At 40.5% G+C, this 17,299-nt stretch overlaps 1 protein-coding gene and 1 long non-coding RNA gene across 6 annotated transcripts in view; one reads left to right on the top strand and one right to left on the bottom strand.

Moving 5' to 3' along the window:
• LOC102159561 overlaps positions 1-17,299 on the bottom strand; it is a 29,162-nt gene that overhangs the window by 2,274 nt on the left and 9,589 nt on the right. The window contains exon 4 of one of the 2 annotated variants that reach the window (XR_002343710.1): positions 15,456-15,676. The exons of the other annotated variant lie outside the window; for it this stretch is intronic. This is a non-coding gene — a long non-coding RNA (uncharacterized LOC102159561). Of the gene's footprint in view, positions 1-15,455; positions 15,677-17,299 lie in introns of those variants that run through there. 2 annotated transcript variants of the gene reach the window in all.
• Positions 1-17,299, top strand: part of LOC110260430 (WAS/WASL-interacting protein family member 3-like) — a 38,627-nt gene that overhangs the window by 13,114 nt on the left and 8,214 nt on the right. For 3 of the 4 annotated variants that reach the window (XR_002343704.1, XR_002343703.1, XM_021090650.1), the window contains exons 2-3: positions 2,738-2,853; positions 10,688-10,785. Coding sequence is in view for 1 of the 4 variants with exons in the window: in XM_021090650.1 (XP_020946309.1) it covers positions 2,738-2,750 (13 nt within the window). In the remaining 3 variants the exon portion in view is untranslated. The remainder of the gene's footprint in view (positions 1-2,737; positions 2,854-10,687; positions 10,786-17,299) is intronic. The other variant, XR_002343702.1, reaches the window with a different exon arrangement.

Genomic DNA, 17,299 nt, shown 5'->3' with positions numbered 1-17,299 from the left:
TTTAGGCATCAGGGGCGATACTAAATATTTTACAGAGATTTTGCAGTCAATCCTCACACAGTTGACACAATTACAGATTGTGTCCCACTTTGCAGATAAGGAAATGGAAGTTTAAAGACATCAAGCATTTGCCTAGTAAGTGGGCCAGCAGTCTGACTGAAGATTAGAATTCTCTCTGCCACCTTGCAGTACCAATTACCAACAGTGAGGGTTCTTGCTTATAAGCAACAAAACAAGCCCTATCTAAAGAAAAAAAAAAAATGTTGGAGTAAAGGGGGCTCATAGAATTCCAGAGCCTGAGAGAACAGGTTTGGGAAACAGGGAAGAATCCAGGGCCTCAGGAGGCCAGGTCATAGGAACACTTTATCCAAGATGCCAGCATCTCAGCTTCTGCTACATTGAACCATCTAGAAATGACCACTGAACATCATGCCAACCCTACGAGCTGCCCCAGATGCACCGACCTGGGTGGGAGGGTCCATGGCCGGGTGTTGGGGTTCCTGATTCATGTTACAAAGTGTGTGGAGAGTTAGATTCAAACTCCTTGGCATCTAAAATGGAAAGTGAGGTCCTATATACCAAGATCACATGCAATGAAGAATTCCCCTAAATGCAAGGACAGATAGATTTTGATAGCCAAAGGAATGTCATAATGTCCTTCCAGACTACCCACTGTAGCCACTTTGTAGCAAATCATTCCATTAGGAAAGTCAGTGTAGGGCTGTTAAAATAATTTTGAAAGGTCAGGCAAAGGTGGAATTGTGCAAACATTAAATATCACAAATCAAAACCTGACTGACCTAGAAATTTATTCTATTAGATTGATTTGCAATCTCTAAATGCAAACTTCAAAAAGACAAATTTGGTAACCCATATGCTAAACAGCAATTAACTGGAATGCTGAGGGAATGGAATATTCTTGTTAACTTAAATTTCTAACTGAATGTGATTAAGCCTTTGAAAAGACCCACAAACCTTTATATTTCAGATCTTGTCACTGGAATTCTTAATAAAATATTTGGATTGTGAAGATTTTGCAATGCCTCAGAATTCCTTTTTTTTTTTTTTCTTTTTGGTCTTTTTCTAGGGCCACAGCCACAGCATATGGAGGCTCCCAGGCTAGGGGTCTATCTAATTGGAGCTACAGCTGCCAGCCTACACCACAGCCACAACAACTCCAGATCCTTAACCCACTGAGCGAGGCCAGGGATCAAACCCGAAACCTCATGGTTCCTAGTCGGATTCGTTAACCACTGAGGCACAATGAGAACTCCGGCCTTAGAATTTCTGATGCCACCACATATGGGTGTAAAATGCAGTGGGCATAGACCGTGCTAAATGTGTACAGATCCCAGGGTATATGTTCATTGTATGTTTCATTAGCTGAACTTCCAATATGAGTTTGCCTTTTGTTTTTCCATTGCATAAGAACTGGATAAATAGGAAATAAATCGTGCCCATATAAACTTTTTTTCTGGAGCCAACTAATGGCAAGCATACTCCTAGGCTCTAAACATAAAACAATAAAGGTGTTTCAAAAGTGAGATGGGAATTAAGAAAAAGAGATGACTAATTCTGAATTAAGGATAGAGATGGGAACCATCTGAGTTGGGCCTTGAGGGATGACAAGCAGGATATTGTCAGGTGAGGGAGGGAGAAGGAGGAGCATCCCATAGGCAGAAAGAGCAAAGTGAAGGGAAGGGTGAATAATTCAGTGGGCCTAACATGAGTGTGTTAAAGGGGCTATGAGATCACCCCAAAGAGATGGTAACACCAGGTTGTCAATGGCTGCAAATACCATCCTAAAGGAGTGTGGACTTCTTTTTGAGAGTCCACTGAGTCTTTTTTCACATGAAGGTGATAAGATCACAAATGCAGGACAGAAAGATCACTTTGACAACAGGTAAAAGGCAGAAAGAGAGACCAGAGGTAGGAAATTACATGAGAGGTGTTAAGAGGTAATAAATAATTGCTCAGACTAGTGCAATAATGGGTGGGAGGAATTCTTTCTAAGAGTTACCTTAGAGACAGAATCCATAGGAATTGGTATCTGATTGAACAAGGGGGAGAGGAGATTGTGTGAAAAAAAAATGAGTATTTGGATATTAGGGCTCATCATATAGTAATTGACTCCTTTTTGCAAAAACAACAATAGTAATAATTGCACATCTAATTGGCTTATTGAATAAGTGGAGCAGTGGATTCCAGTTTTGATTAATCATCTCCCCAGCTCAGACATAATGAAGTAGATTGCGTGGAAATGAAAACCAGTAATTCACATTTATAAAGCTCTCCAGGAGTTCCTGTTGTGGTGCAGTGGAAACAAATCCGACTAGGAACAATGAGGTTGCGGGTTCAATCCCTGGCCTTGCTCAGTGGGTTAAGGATCCGGCATTGCCGTGAGCTGTGGTGTAGGTTGCAGATGCGGCTCGGATCCCGAGTTGCTGTGGCTCTGGCGTAGGCCGCTGGCTACAGCTCCGATTATAGACCCCTAGCCTGGGAACCTCCATATGCCATGGGTGTGGCCCTAAAAAAAAAAAAAAAGACAGATAAATAAAAAAAAATAAATCTCTCCAAGGATTCTGATAATCAGTCAATTTAAGAAAGTACTGCAGTTGAAGATGTGAAAAGGAAGTGACACTTAATGACATCCGATTCTGCAGTATTATGTTCTGTCTACTTCTGATACATAGCCTGAATCTCACTACTAATTCTACCGCACCCATTTTACTCTTAGGCCCATTGATTGATTGCCAAAACAAAGTTGCTGCTATCTACCTGAGTTCCATGCTTCCACTCTTGTTCCTGTGCAGTCCATTCTCCACAAAGCAACCAAACCAGTTCTTCAAAAAGGTAAATCAGGAGTTCCTGTCGTGGCGCAGTGGAAATGAATCTGACTAGGAACCATGAGATTGTGGGTTCCATCCCTAGCCTCGCTCAGTGGGTTGAGGATCTGGCCGTGAGCTGCAGTGTAGGTGGAAGACTCAGCTCAGATCCCATGTTGCTGTGGCTGTGGTGAAGGCCGGCAGCTGTAGCTCTGATTGGACCCTTAACCTGGGGACATCCATATGCCTCGGGTGTGGCCCTAAAAAGCAAAAAAAAAAAAAAAAAAAAAAAACAAAAAACAACCAAAAAAACCAGACTTTTCACCCTCTTGCTGAAACTACTCTAGTGACTTCCTATCATACTGTGATAGTTTTAAAATATGTCCACAAATCCTTTGTTGCATTTCCCTAGAAAGAATAAAGCCTGATTTCCCTTCCCTTGATTATGGGCTATACTTAGTGACTTGTTTCTAAGAAACAAGACAAAATTGATGATGTGTGGTGTCCAAGATTAGAATATAAAACATTGTGGTCTTCTTCTTGCTCTTTTTTTTTTTTCTTTTTTCTTTTTACAGCCACACTTGCAGCATATGGATATTCCCAGACCAGAGGTCAAATCCAAGCTGCAGCTGTGGCCTCTGCCACAGCCACAGCAACACCGGATCTTTATCCCTCTAAGTGACACCAGGGAACTAACCCACATCCTCACAGAGACACCGTCATGTCCTTACCCCACGGAGCCACAATAGGAACTCTTCTTGCTCCCTTTTCTTGAATCACTTCTTGCGAGAAGATAACTACTATGTCATGAGAACATTTAAGCAGCCCTATGGAGGGGTCCATATGGTGAAAAACTGAAGGCTTCTACCAATAGCCATCTTGAAAACAGATCCTCCAGCCTCCATCAAGCCTTCAGATGGCTGCAGCCATAGACACTATCTTTTTTTTTTTTTTTTTTTTTTTTTTTTGTCTTTTTGCCATTTCCTGGGCCACTCCCTCGGCATATGGAGGTTTCCAGGCTAGGGGTCGAATCGGAGCTGTAGCCACCGGCCTACGCCAGAGCCACAGCAACTCGGGATCCGAGCCGAGTCTGCAACCGACATCACAGCTCACGGCAATGCCGGATCGTTAACCCACTGAGCAAGGTCAGGGACCGAACCCGCAACCTCATAGTTCCTAGTCGGATTCGTTAACCACTGCGCCACGACGGGAACTCCCACAGACACTATCTTGACTATGATTATCTCAGAGGCCCTGAGTCAAAACCACTCTGCCCTGTGACTCCCAATTCCTGACTCACAGAAACTACGAGATATAATGGTTTTGAGCTTCTATGTTTGGGAGGAAATCTGTAAAGCAACAACAGATAACTAATACACATACTTAAAATACAATGCAAACACCTTGCCATAACCAGCAAGGTCCTACATACTTGGGATTCTGCCCATATTACTAATTTTGTCTACCACTCACTTTGTGGAAAAGACTATTAGTTATCCCTTATCAACAAACTGTCTTTTCTTTGGAGTTCCTGTCATGGTGCAGTGGTTAATGAATCCGACTAGGAACCATGAGGTTGCCAGTTCGATCCCTGGCCTTGCTCAGTGGGTTAAGGATCCGGTGTTGCCGTGAGCTGTGGTGTAGGTTGCAGATGCGGCTTGAATCTGGCATTGCTGTGGCTCTGGCATAGGCCGGTGGCTACAGCTCAGATTCAACCCCTAGCCTGGGAACCTCCATATGCCGCAAAAAGACAAAAAAATGAAACAAAACAAAAAAAACTTGTCTTTTCTTTATATAGAAATAGAGTCACCAAAGTTTACCCAGACACATGAATTCAAACAAAGGACCACATTTCCTAGCCTCCCTCACAGCTAGAATTGGTCATATGGCAAATTATGGCCAATAGGATATGAGCAAAGAGATGTGTGTAACTACTGAGTTGTGCCTTTAAATGGAGGATATGGCTTCTGTTCCCGTTTCCCTCATTCCTGCTGACTGGAATACCAATATGATGGTAAAAGGGTAGAACCTGGACTAGCCAACTCAAGTTGCAGGATGGAGGTTACATGGCAAGCATGGCAAAGCAGCAATAAAAAGGGCCTAGGTCCTCAATACCACCAAGGCTGCCTTGTCTTATACATGAGCAAGACACAGGGCTGACCTATCTTGTACTTAAATCATTGCATTTTTTGTCTCTTTACTGCCACAGCCCAACCTATACCTTAACTTACTCAGCTCTTTGTTTATTGCATTCTAGCCACACCGATTTTCTCTCTTCTCTTCTACTACCCTGAAGTCTTTGTCCTTGCTATTCTCTCTTCTTGGAATGCCTTTCCCTCAGAAGTCCCCCATGACTGACTGCTTGCGATTAGGTTTCACTGTTTCATATGAAGTTCCCTCCCCTGTGTGGCCCTCTAATATATCATCATGAGTTCTATTCTTCGTGACACTCATCAGCACCTTAAATTTCTTCATTTATCTATCTATTGCCTGTCAGTCTCCACTAGAATAGAATTTCCATAAGATTGAGACTCTTAGCTGCTTTTTTTTCTGCTGAATCTCCTGTGCCAAGAAAGTGCCTGCATGTAGTAGGTGCTCTATAAATATCCATTGTGCAAATAAACAAGCAATGATTAGTACTAAATGATGCCAAGAATCTAGGCCTTGGAGCATGGTTCATAATTCAGCCTCCCTACCGGCTGAAATTAGGGCAAATTAGGTAACAAGAATGACTTCACTCAGGATTAACAAAAGAAAGCCAGTGAGTCTCTTTTACCTCCATTATAAAGTAGTCTGATTTAATGAGGAAAAAGAAACACCAAAACAGTAAATGAATCTCTGTTTTTAGCCTACTAGAAAATCCATCTGGAGGAGCTCCCTGGTGGCCTAATGGGTTAATGATCTGGGGTTGTCACTGCTGAGGCTCAGGTTGCTGCTATGGCAAGGGTTCAGTCCCTGGCCTGGGAAATTCCACATGTCACGGGAGCAGTCAAAAAAAAAAAAAAAGGGAGAAACAAAGAAAGAAAACCCAATTAGAAAGATGTAAAAAGTAGTTCATAAAAATATTAGGCTTAAACAACAGATTCTCTTAAATCCTAATATAGATTATTGTATTACATTGCCTCTATAAATGCCAACTGTTGTGAGACACACCACTGTTTTATGTACTATGAAAAAAGGAAAACTGCTACTGTGGTACATTGTGTTGTTATTCTCAAGGTCTGTTCCCACTGCCTCTCCCAGCCTCATAGTGGGTGGAGTCCACTTCCCCACTCCATTGTCAGAATTGACCATATGACTTGCTTTGACCAATTGGATGTGAGTAGACATGACAAAGGCCATATCCAGGCAGCTTTAAACGCACTTGTGGTGTTAGATTCAGCTTCTGTGCTTTCCGTCAACCATGAGATAGTGGTAGAATAGTCCCAGAACGTGAGTAGTCCTTCTACCTGGATTTGAGAATGCATGTGTAGCTGTGCAGACATATGAAGCCAAGCTCAGTCAAACCAACCCGAGCAAAGGCCAGTGGAGCCACCGCCAACCCACAGCCCTATATAAGGTAAACAAGAAGTAGGTGTCATTGTAAGCCAGTGAGCTATCCATAATCAAAATAACAGCCATGACAGTTAAACTACCACATACCGGAAGTTCCCACTTTGGCTCAACTAGTATCCATGAGGATGTGGGTTCGGTCCCTGGCCTCACTCAGTGGGTTAAAAGGATCCAGCATTGTTGTGAGCTGTGGTGTGGGTTGCAGATGTGGCTTGGATCCCACGTTGCTGTGTCTGTGGCATAGGCCAGAAGCTGTAGCTCCAATAAGACCCCTAGACAGGGAACTTCCATATGCTGCAGGTGCAGCCCTAAAAAGTAAAACAAACAAAAAAAACCTACTACATACAACCAAATGTAAGCTGCATGTTGACTTCAGAGATGTTAAAGTATGAAAAAATATGTCTTAAAAGTGAACAAAATATGTATTATATGTTATCATATACCAGCACAAGATATATTACAAATATTCAATAAGTATTTGTTGATACTGATGTTATGTACATGGTGATGTGGAGTTCATATGTTTAGTGAGAGTTCTTTTTTTTTTTTTTTTTTTGCTTTTTAGGGCCACACCGGCAGCATATAGAAGTTCCCAGGCTAGGGGCTGAATTGGGGCTGCAGTTGCCAGCCTATACCACCGTCACAGCAATGCTGTGTTGCACACAGCTCACAGCAGTGCTGGATCCTTAACCCACTGAGCAGGACCAGGGATCAAACCCACTAGTCAGGGCCATAACCCACTGAGCCGCAATGGAAACTCCCATTAGTGAGAGTTCTTGATGCAAATTTTTCTTTTTAACACACCGTGTGTAACTTTAGGTAATAATTGAAATGAAATTAAAATGTATATAGCAAGCGAAGTTCAAATTAAATGAAAGGTAAGTTGGGACTTTTCATTACTTCTCATCTGACCCCATTCCTTATGCCTCACATAATTTCATGATTTATATGCCAAAGGACTTCCTCTCTCTCTGGGCCCTCCATAGCCCATATACTTGATATTAGTCTTATATTATTTGGAAGCTAACCAGAGAACTAAGGGAGCAAAATGGAGTTTAGTAGCCACTAGCATAAACATAAGACAAAATATTTGGATGGATGCTTATGAAACAAGTTTTTTATACTTTCCAAACTAGATAAGAGGCTGAACAGGCTGAAGGAGGGAAGAGGCGGAACCACATGAGCCGCAGGCAGAGTTCGAGAAATGTCATCATCTGCCAAAATAAGCACCATCCACTGCCAATGCCAGGATCTCTGTGGATGCCATCTCAGAACATTGCTCACTGTTTATAGTCTAACACTGTATATGTATAAATTAATCACAATATATGACATGGGTATTTTTACCCAGAAAAAAATAACAGTGATGATGATAATAATCATCATGATAGTAAACACTAATTGGGCAGAGCACTGACTATCTGCCTAGCACTAGGTTAAACGATTTATCTAAATTATCTTATTTATTCTTCACAATACTCTTATGTATTAGTCAGCTATTGCTGCAATAATGCTTTGTAACAAGCTACCCCCACAACTGGTACCTTATAGCAACAAGCATTTCTTCTTTCTCATTCCTCTGCAGGCCAGCTGTGGTTTGGGTGAAATAAGGTGTGCTCTACTGCATAGATCTGCTTCAAGTTGTGGGCAAGGGAGACTGCTCCAGGGTGCATTTAGGTTAGACATGCTCCATATGTGTCTCATTATTTTGGGAAGAACAGCTACCAGGGCATGTTATTCTCATGATGATGGTAGGAGGACAAGAGGGCAAGTGAAAACACATGCTTCCAGGCTTAGAACTGGCACACTGTCACTTCCACCCACATTCCATGACCAAGACCAATATTGATTGGAAGGGACAAATACCTCAAGGGAGAATGGAGGGAGTAATTTCTGGAACTAAACAAAAAAATATTCTACTACCTCAGCCATAAAAAAGAATGAAATAATTCCATTTGCAGCAACTTGGATGCAGCTAGAGATTCTCATACTAAGTGAGGTAAGTCAGAAAGAGAAAGACAAATACCATATCATATCACGTATATGTGGAATCTAAAAAACAGCAAAAATGGGGAGTTCCTGTCAATGCACAGTGGAAATGAATCCGACTAGGAACCATGAGGTTTCAGGTTTGATCCCTGGCCTCGCTCAGTGGATTAAGGATTCGGCATTGCCGTGAGCTGTGGTGTAGGTCACAGATGCAGCTCAGATCTGATGTTGCTGTGGCTGTGATGTAGGCTAGCAGCTGTGGCTCCAATTGGACCCCTAGCCTGGGAGCCTCCATATGCTGTGGGTGAGGCCCTAAAATAAATAAATAAATAAATAAGGCAAAAAAATTTTTTTAAAAAAACCCAGCAAAAATGAACCTATCCACAGAACAGAAACAGACTCATAGACATAGAGAAAAGACTTGTGGTTGCCAAGGGGTGGGGAGGGAGTGGGATGGATTGGGAATTTGGGGTTAATAGATGCAAACTATTACATTTAGAATGGATAGGTAATAAGCTCCTACTGTATAGCACAGGGAATTGTGTCCAAACTCTTGGGATAGAACATGATGGGGGATGATAGGAGAAAAAGTATATATATATGAATGACTAGGTCACTTTTCTGTACAACAGAAATTGGCACAACACTGTAAATCAACTATACTTTAATAAAAATATATTCTATAATAATATAGGTATATAGGTATTTAACACTCATTTTACAGATGAATAAACCAAAGCACAGAAGGTTAAGTGACTTGTCCAAAGACATTCAGCTAGGAAGTGATGAAAGCAAGTTTTATATCCAGCCTGATTCCAGAGCCTAGTATGTTAACTATCACTCTGTACAGTTTTAACAAATGAGACACCAGGGGCACTATAAAGGGAAATATAGAAGCAGTGGTCATTTTACAATAAAATAATGGGACCTGAGGAAAAGACAAATGCAAGACAAAGACAGACTATTCTGAGGTCCTAATCAATAAAGATGATTTTCTCACTAGCTTTCATAACTGCAAGAGGTTATATCGTAGGAGTCCACAGAAGGATGTGGGCTCATTTATTTTTAAATTCCCTTTCAACCATACAAATATGTTAACATTTTATGTATATAAATATTACCTTTGTTACTTATTTCCTACCCACCTCCTTTGAAAGGGAAATTTCATTTATTCTGATAATTGCAAGTAACCTATAAAGGAATTATAAAATGTCTCCTTGTAAAAATACTTGGGGGCTTCAGTGGCAGTCATATTAAATCAATATTAAAAATAGTGAAGTCTGCTCAACAGACTTTGAAAAACTTATGGTTACCAAAGGGGACAGGTGGGTGAGAGAGTGATGGACTGAGGGTTTGGGACTGGCATATGAATATTGAAGTATATGGAATGACTGGCCAATGGGGACCTGCTGTATAGCACAGAGAACTCTACCCAGTATTCTGTGGATTTAATCTATGTGGGAAAGGAATCTAAAAGAGAATGGATATGTGTACATGTATAACTGAATCACTTTGTTGTACAGCAGAAATTATTACAACAATGTAAATCAACTTTACTTCAATAAAATTTTTAAAGATGAGAAAAAATGACATCTAATGAAAACACTAGATCCAAGCCTTAAGAGTCCTGCAAATAGTCCTGTACAAAAAAAATAAAGAAACCTGAGATATGATTACAAAATATGAGAACCAAGGTGCAAATGTCACCAACAAATCCTTTGGAAATATTTTTTAAAAAGAGACTCTGTCTCTCTTAGAAACTCGGATAGATGAAAAACAGGAGGGAGTTCTACACCTTGGGTACTTCAAAGATTGAGATGTTGACCAGTTCATGAAGCTTCAGTATTTTGGAACGCTCACAGACCCGCTGTTTTTTAACTCCGTGTGCTTCCTATAGCACAAATACTTTAGAAGGATTGTTTTTCTTCTTGCTACAGTAGCAAAAGAAGCTACTGTCATGAAATAGACCCGTAAGTCAGTGTTACTACTAAAAGCCAAACCTACTATGAGACTCACACTTCTCACTCCAGTTTTCTCTACTTTATTATTATGATGATTTCAATTTCAAACTGCAGCTGTGGTCATTCATTCCCCTTTAGAGTAAGTATAAAGCTGAAACATCTTCCAAAATATAAAACCAAAGAGTTACAGGTTAAATTTCCCATTTCATCTTGTTTGGATCTCAATTTAAACCATACAAAGATATTTTTGAGACAATTTGAATATTAAGAATTTTGGTAACTTTGTTAGGTGCAATTGTATTGTGGTTTCTTTTTAAGGAAATATTTATTTCTTATAAATAAATTCTTAAATTTTTACAGGCAAAATGATATCTGGGACTTGCTTCAAAATATTCCAGCATTGTTGGGAAGAGGAATGAAAAATGTGGATAACTGTTGAAACTGGATAATAAGTACAGGTGGGCTCATTATCTTTTTTCTTTTTTTTAAATTTTGGGTAGAGTTTGAAAACTACAATAAAAAGTAATAAAAAAATACTCACTTTAAAATACCACCAAAAGACCTCTGTAAGAGAAGTCTAATTCAACAGAAGAGTTAAATGGTGAATAGATTTTGTCTAAAATAAAAGAAGTTCCAAGCCCTGTATCTTGCAACATTCTTTTTTTTTTTTTTGTCTTTTTGCCATTTCTTGGGCCGCTCCCATGGCATATGGAAGTTCCCAGGCTAGGGGTCGAATTGGAGCTGTAGCCGCTGGCCTATGCCAAGTCACAGCAACATGGGATCCGAGCCACATCTGCAACTTACAGCACAGCTCACAGCAACGCCAGATCCTGAACCCACTGAGCAAGGCCAGGGATCGAACCCGCAACCTCATGGTTCCTAGTCAGATTCATTAACCACTGAGCCATGACGGGAACCCCTCTTGCAACATTCTTAAAACTATACATCACCATCATATCCGCAGGCAACGCAGCATTTCAGTTGTCTTTTGTATGTAACACATGCTTATGCTATGTGGGTTAATTGTGTGATTTGCTTTACAGTTAAAAACAGCCTTTCTCATAAGAGTATACAAAATAAAAACACTTTATATTTGTCTGATTTGAAGTTGGGAGGACCTATGGTTGAAGAGTGGAAAATGATGGGAGTTCGTGTTGTAAGCCAAGCACTGATCTAAGTACTTTATGAACTTATGCCAATATTCAAAACTACCCATTGACATAGGTATTACTGTTTTTCCCTTTTTTCAACTAAGAAAACCACAGTACTGAGAGTAAATTACATGATTTGCCCAGTTTTGCGCTAATGGTTAATAGCAAAGCTGGGATTCAAATGCAGGCATCTGGCTCTCGTGCTTGATCCCTTAATCACCAAGCTCTGTCACTCTCGACACAGAGTGTCTTGTTGAGTTGTCCTTTGTTTAGACTTGCAAACCAGTCTCTTTTATTTTTAGAAAAATAAAGCAACTCTTACTTCCTTTGACATCAGCATATTTCTTTTATTTTGTTATCCACTTCAGACCTATCACTCCCATCATGGCCGTACCAGCCCTATAATATCCAAACATATTTATTACAGATGTTTGTTTATGGCATGATTTCAAAGAACAGAAAACAACATAGCAAGCTCTTCTGATTGATTTAAACCAGAATACTTTTGAGAAATAGCTCTGACACCATAGCAGTTGACAATGACATCCCTCCTATGTGGGTGTCAGCTGTTGGGAAATGACCTCATATGATTTTTCTTAATCCCACCATCTTCTCAGATGGTCTTTTGAAAAGTCTTTTGCAGAGTTCCCGTCCTGGCATAGCGGAAATGAATCTGACTAGGAACCATGAGGTTGTGGTTTCGATCCCTGGCCTCGCTCAGTGGGTTGAGGATCCAGTGTTGCTGTGAGCTGTAGTGTAGGTTGAGGATGCACTTGGGTCTGGCGTTGCTGTGGCTCTGGCATAGGCCGGTAGCTACAGCTCTGATTAAAACCCTAGCCTGGGAAACTCCATATGCCGCAGGTGCTGCCCTAAAAGGACAAAAGATCTAAAAAAAAAAAAAGAAAAGTCTTTTGCAAATTCTTTTCAGCCTAGCAAGTTAATACCATTGCTTCCATATTTCCAAGATTAATAATGGAATTTCTTTCTCTTTCTCACTCTCATTTCAGACACATTATCTTTATTTGGAAAAAGCAGTTTTTAAAGATCCATTTATCTATGGGCCACATCATAATAGCCTTTGCATATGGTGACTTTCATTTGGGGGACTTTTAATAGCTATTTGTAGACAGGAATTCGTGTGAGTCTACATGGGGCTTCAAAATGACCTATTTAATTGAGTTGGTCCTTGAACTTACGAAAAAAAAGGCTTGACTGAGTTGTTTCAGTAAATTTGTGAAAAGTGACTTTTTTTTAGAATTAGCTGACCATACTGATTTGATTGTTCACCCATAGATACATCCATTCCCAAATGAAACATTTTCTAATTTTAGAAGAAAACTGCATTTTAAGACAGAGGAAATATTTTCAGGTAATTTAGGGGTTATATTTATTACTGTAGGGCAGCAGTTACTGACAAGATGTCTTGACAACTCTATAATTTGAAGTTGCCAGCCTTTATAGATATGGAAAATACAGTATGTCATGATTCCTTTCTACCTGATGGTACCTATATATACATTCTATGCAACAAAAGGAGGATTTTTCTGCATATAGAATTCTGTCACAATTTCTCTAGAACCTTAGGGAATGGAGTCTGACCTATATGTTTCTTTTTTAAAAAAAGAAAGAAGGGAGTTCCCGTCGTGGCGCAGTGGTTAACGAATCCGACTAGGAACCATGAGGTTGCGGGTTCGGTTCCTGCCCTTGCTCAGTGGGTTAACGATCCGGCGTTGCCGTGAGCTGTGGTGTAGGTTGCAGACGCGGCTCGGATCCCGCGTGGCTGTGGCTCTGGCGTAGGCCGGTGGCTGCAGCTCCGATTCAACCCCTAGCCTGGGAACCTCCATATGCCGCGGGAGCGGCCCAAGAAATAGCAACAACAACAACAACAAAAAGACAAAAGACAAAAAAAAAAAAAAAAAAAAAGAAAGAAGGAATGTAGGAAAGAGAGAGAAAGAATAAGAAATAATGGAAACAAACAAACAAAAAAAGGTTATATTTTTTCTAGAATAGTGATTCTCAACCCTGGCTACAAATTAGAATCTCCTGAGGAGTATTTGAAAAATACTGATACCTGGTCCTCAAGTCCAGAGATTTTTGATTCAGTTGGTTGTACTGACTTTCTGGCCTTCAGGAGAAATATTTAAGTGGCCGTGGAGAACTGACTGAACTTATAGTCATGGAGATATTCTCTGATCTGGGCTTCCTGATCTTATCATAAATAAAATACAACTCAAATAACTTCTGAATTTGAATGTGATGATGGAGTGAAGATAGGAATGGAGGATAAAGACCCAGCTTAATCATTCATTATTCACTCCACTGACCAAGTAATATTTATGTGGTGTCTAGTCTTCAGCAGACACAGGGTTGAGAGTGGGTATGTAGTGACAAACAGAACAATTAAAGAAGAACGATATGGTCCTCTCCGAAATCCTCTTCATGGGCCTCCTATTTCAATCTATGTTGATACCAAGATCAAGTGGGTTGGATGGATCAGAGACAGAGATCAAGAGAGAGAGAAAATGAAACGACCATAAGGACAAGATTAGTCTACTAACTAATTTCATTCATGGAATAAAAACATTTTGATACTTAACGGGATCCCCCCAAAGATCATCTACTTTCCTGTTTTTTTTTTTTTTGTCTTTTTAGGGCCACACCCTCAGCATATGGAGGTTCCCAGGCTAGGGGTCGAATCAGAGCTGTAGCCGCTGGCGTACACCACAGCCACAGCAATGCCAGATCCAAGCCACGTCTGCGACCTACATACACCACAGCTCACGGCAATGCCGGATCATTAACTCACTGAGTGAGGCCAGGGATCAAACCCACAACCTCATGGTTCCTTGTCAGATTCGTTTCTGCTGTGCCCTGACAGGAACTCCTACTTTCCTTTTTTTTCTTCATTTTTAAAAGTTTTATTGAAGTATAGTTGATTTCCAATGTTGTGACAATTTCTGCTGTACAACAAAGTGATTCAGATATATATACACACACATCCATTCTTTTTCAGATTCTTTCCTATATAGATTATCATAGAATATTGGGTAGAGTTCCCTGTGCTATGTAGTTGGTCCTTGTCTGGCAATCATTCCATACCATAGTGTGCATATGCCAATCAATCCATCCCTGCCTCCACCCCCACCTGTCCCCTTTGGTAACCATGAATTTGTTTTCAAAATCTATGAGTCTATTTGTTCTGCAAATAAGTTCATTTGTATCTCATTTTTAGATTCCACATATGAATAATATCATGTTTGTCTTTGACTTCACTTAGTATGATAATCTCTAGACCCATCCATGTTGCTGCAAATGGCATTATTTCATTCTTTTTATAGCTGAGAAAAATTCCACTGCATACTTTTGTTTTACGGGTGACTAATTTTAAATGCAGAGGGTTAATAACTAGCCATGATCACACAGTGATTCAAGACAGAGCTGTAGAACTCAGATTGCTAGCCATTTTTAATGTTGTCTATGTTCAAGTAAAAATCTTCCAGGAGATTTTTTTTCTTTTTCTTTTTTTTTTAGTTCCTAAAAGAAATGGTCTCCTGGAAAAAAGCCTTTGTAAAAGAAAAGGACCAAGTTCTCCCATTGAGCTAATCCTAGTGTGAAATTAACTAGCAGTATTGCTAGTCAATTTGATATTGCTGCCCAGTAGGGAGAGAAACTAGGGAAAAAAAAGATAGTGTTGGTCCATTTCCTCTCTAATTACAGTTGTTAAGGTCAGATGCTCAGAACATTAGAACATGTCGAAGTTGCTGTTGTGGCTGAGCAAAAAACGAATCCGACTAGTATCCATGAGGATGCAGGTTCGATCCCTGGCCTTGTTCAACGGGTTAAGGTTCTGGCATTGTCGTGAGCTGTAGTGTAGGTCGCAGACATGACTCAGATCTGGTGTTGCTGTGGCTGTGGTGTAGGTCGGCGGCTACAGCTCCAATTCGACCCCTAGCCTGGGAACCTCCATATGCTGAGGGTGTGGCCCTAAAAAAACAAAACAAAACAAAAAAATAGGTGTCAAGAAAGTACTACTGCGGACATGGAGAGGATTTTTTTTGTCGTTGTTAACTTTTTTTGGCTGCCCCATGGCATAGGGAGTTCCCAGGCTAGGGATCAGATCTGAGCCACAGCTGCATCCCAGCACTCCCAAGAGGCCACCAAACCCATTGCGCCACAGCTGGAACTCAGGATTTGAGACCTAAACATTAAACAAAAAGGACAATTACAATGAAGAATCATACTTATATATACTTCCCCACCTTATCTTGGAAAGCTAATCTGTAAAATGTTAAGAACATTCAGTGATGTGGGATATATGCAGATTCCTATTGTAATGAGAGTCCAGTTTATACCAATTTGTTGGAAATTTTAAGAAGGCTGACAATATCAAATGTTTAGAGGGAAGGATCAACAGGATCTCTTGTAAGTGGCTGGTGGAAATGCAAATTAGAAAAGCCCCTTGGAAGTTCCCATTATGGCTCAGTGGTTAACAAATCCAACTAGGAACCATGAGGTTTCGGGTTCTATCCCTGGCCTCGTTCAGTGGATTAAGGATCCGGCATTGCTGTGAGCAGACACTGCTCGGATCCTGAGTTGCTGTGGCATAGGCTGGCAGCTACAGCTCCGATTAGACCTCTAGCCTGGGAACCTCCATATGCCACAGGTACGGAAAGAAAAGCCCCTTGGGAAAGCTGTTTGGCATTATCTATGAAAGTTGAATATTTACATACCCTCTAACCCAGTAATTTTAATATTAGATGTAAACTCTTAACTTGTGAACCTGGAGGGATTTGTAAACCTCTTCCTGGGCAACGCTGTTGTAATAGGAAAAAAAAAATCTGGAAGCAATCCAAATGTCCATTGACAGGAGAAGGGATGAAGCGTGAGTGGTCTGTTCACCCAGTGGTATTACACAGCAGTCAACACAAATGAACTGCCACTATAAACATCAATTGGGTAAATCTCAGAAAAATAATGTTGAGTAAATTAAAAAGGTCACAGAAAATTACATTCATCATGGAACCTCCGTTTGAAGCTAAAAATAACAACTAAATAATATACCTTTTAGGATATGTAATATATAGGATTAAACTATGATTTAAAAAAAATCATGGTATGCCACAGGTGTGGCCAATAAAATAAAATAAAATAAGGGGATGATAAATACAAGATTTAGGATAAAGATAACCTTGGATTAAGGAGGTAAGGAGAATGGGGTGGAGGAGGGCCACACAGTCAGAAGTAAGCGGCTGTCAATATTCTAGTTCCTGTGCTGGTGATGGGTTTACTACATGTATTATATTATATGAAGATTAATAGATAAATAGATAATTGTGTTAGGTTTTTCGGTGTTTTGTTTGTTTGTTTTTTGCTTTTTAGGGCCGCACTTGTGGCAGGTGGGCATGTGGCAGGCTAGGGGTCTAATCAGAGCTGCAGCTGCTGGCCTATGCCACAGCCACAGCAATGCAGGATCTGAGCCACATCTGCAGCCTATATCACAGCTCATGGCAAAGCTGGATCCCCAACCACTGACAGAGGCCAGAGATCAAACCCACATCCTTATGGATACCAGTTGGGTTCACTCATCCTGCTGAGTCACAACAGGAACTCCTGTATTAGTTTTTTATTGTAGTGTAACAAGTTTGCCTATAACTTAGCAACTAAATATTTATTTCACAGTTTCCTGGGTGCATTTATTTCACATAGTTTCTGGGTGCATCTTAGCTGGGTGATTTGGCTCAGGGTCTGTCATGAGGTTACAGTAAAGCTGTGAGTCAAGGTTGTGGTCCCTGAAAGAACTGGAGGGTCTGTTTCGAAGATG

The sequence above is a fragment of the Sus scrofa genome, chromosome 1, assembly GCF_000003025.6.
Source record: "Sus scrofa isolate TJ Tabasco breed Duroc chromosome 1, Sscrofa11.1, whole genome shotgun sequence".
Taxonomy (NCBI): Eukaryota; Metazoa; Chordata; class Mammalia; order Artiodactyla; family Suidae; genus Sus; species Sus scrofa.
The sequence above is the reverse complement of the archived record's forward strand: the minus strand, read 5'-3'. Positions and strand labels throughout refer to the sequence as shown.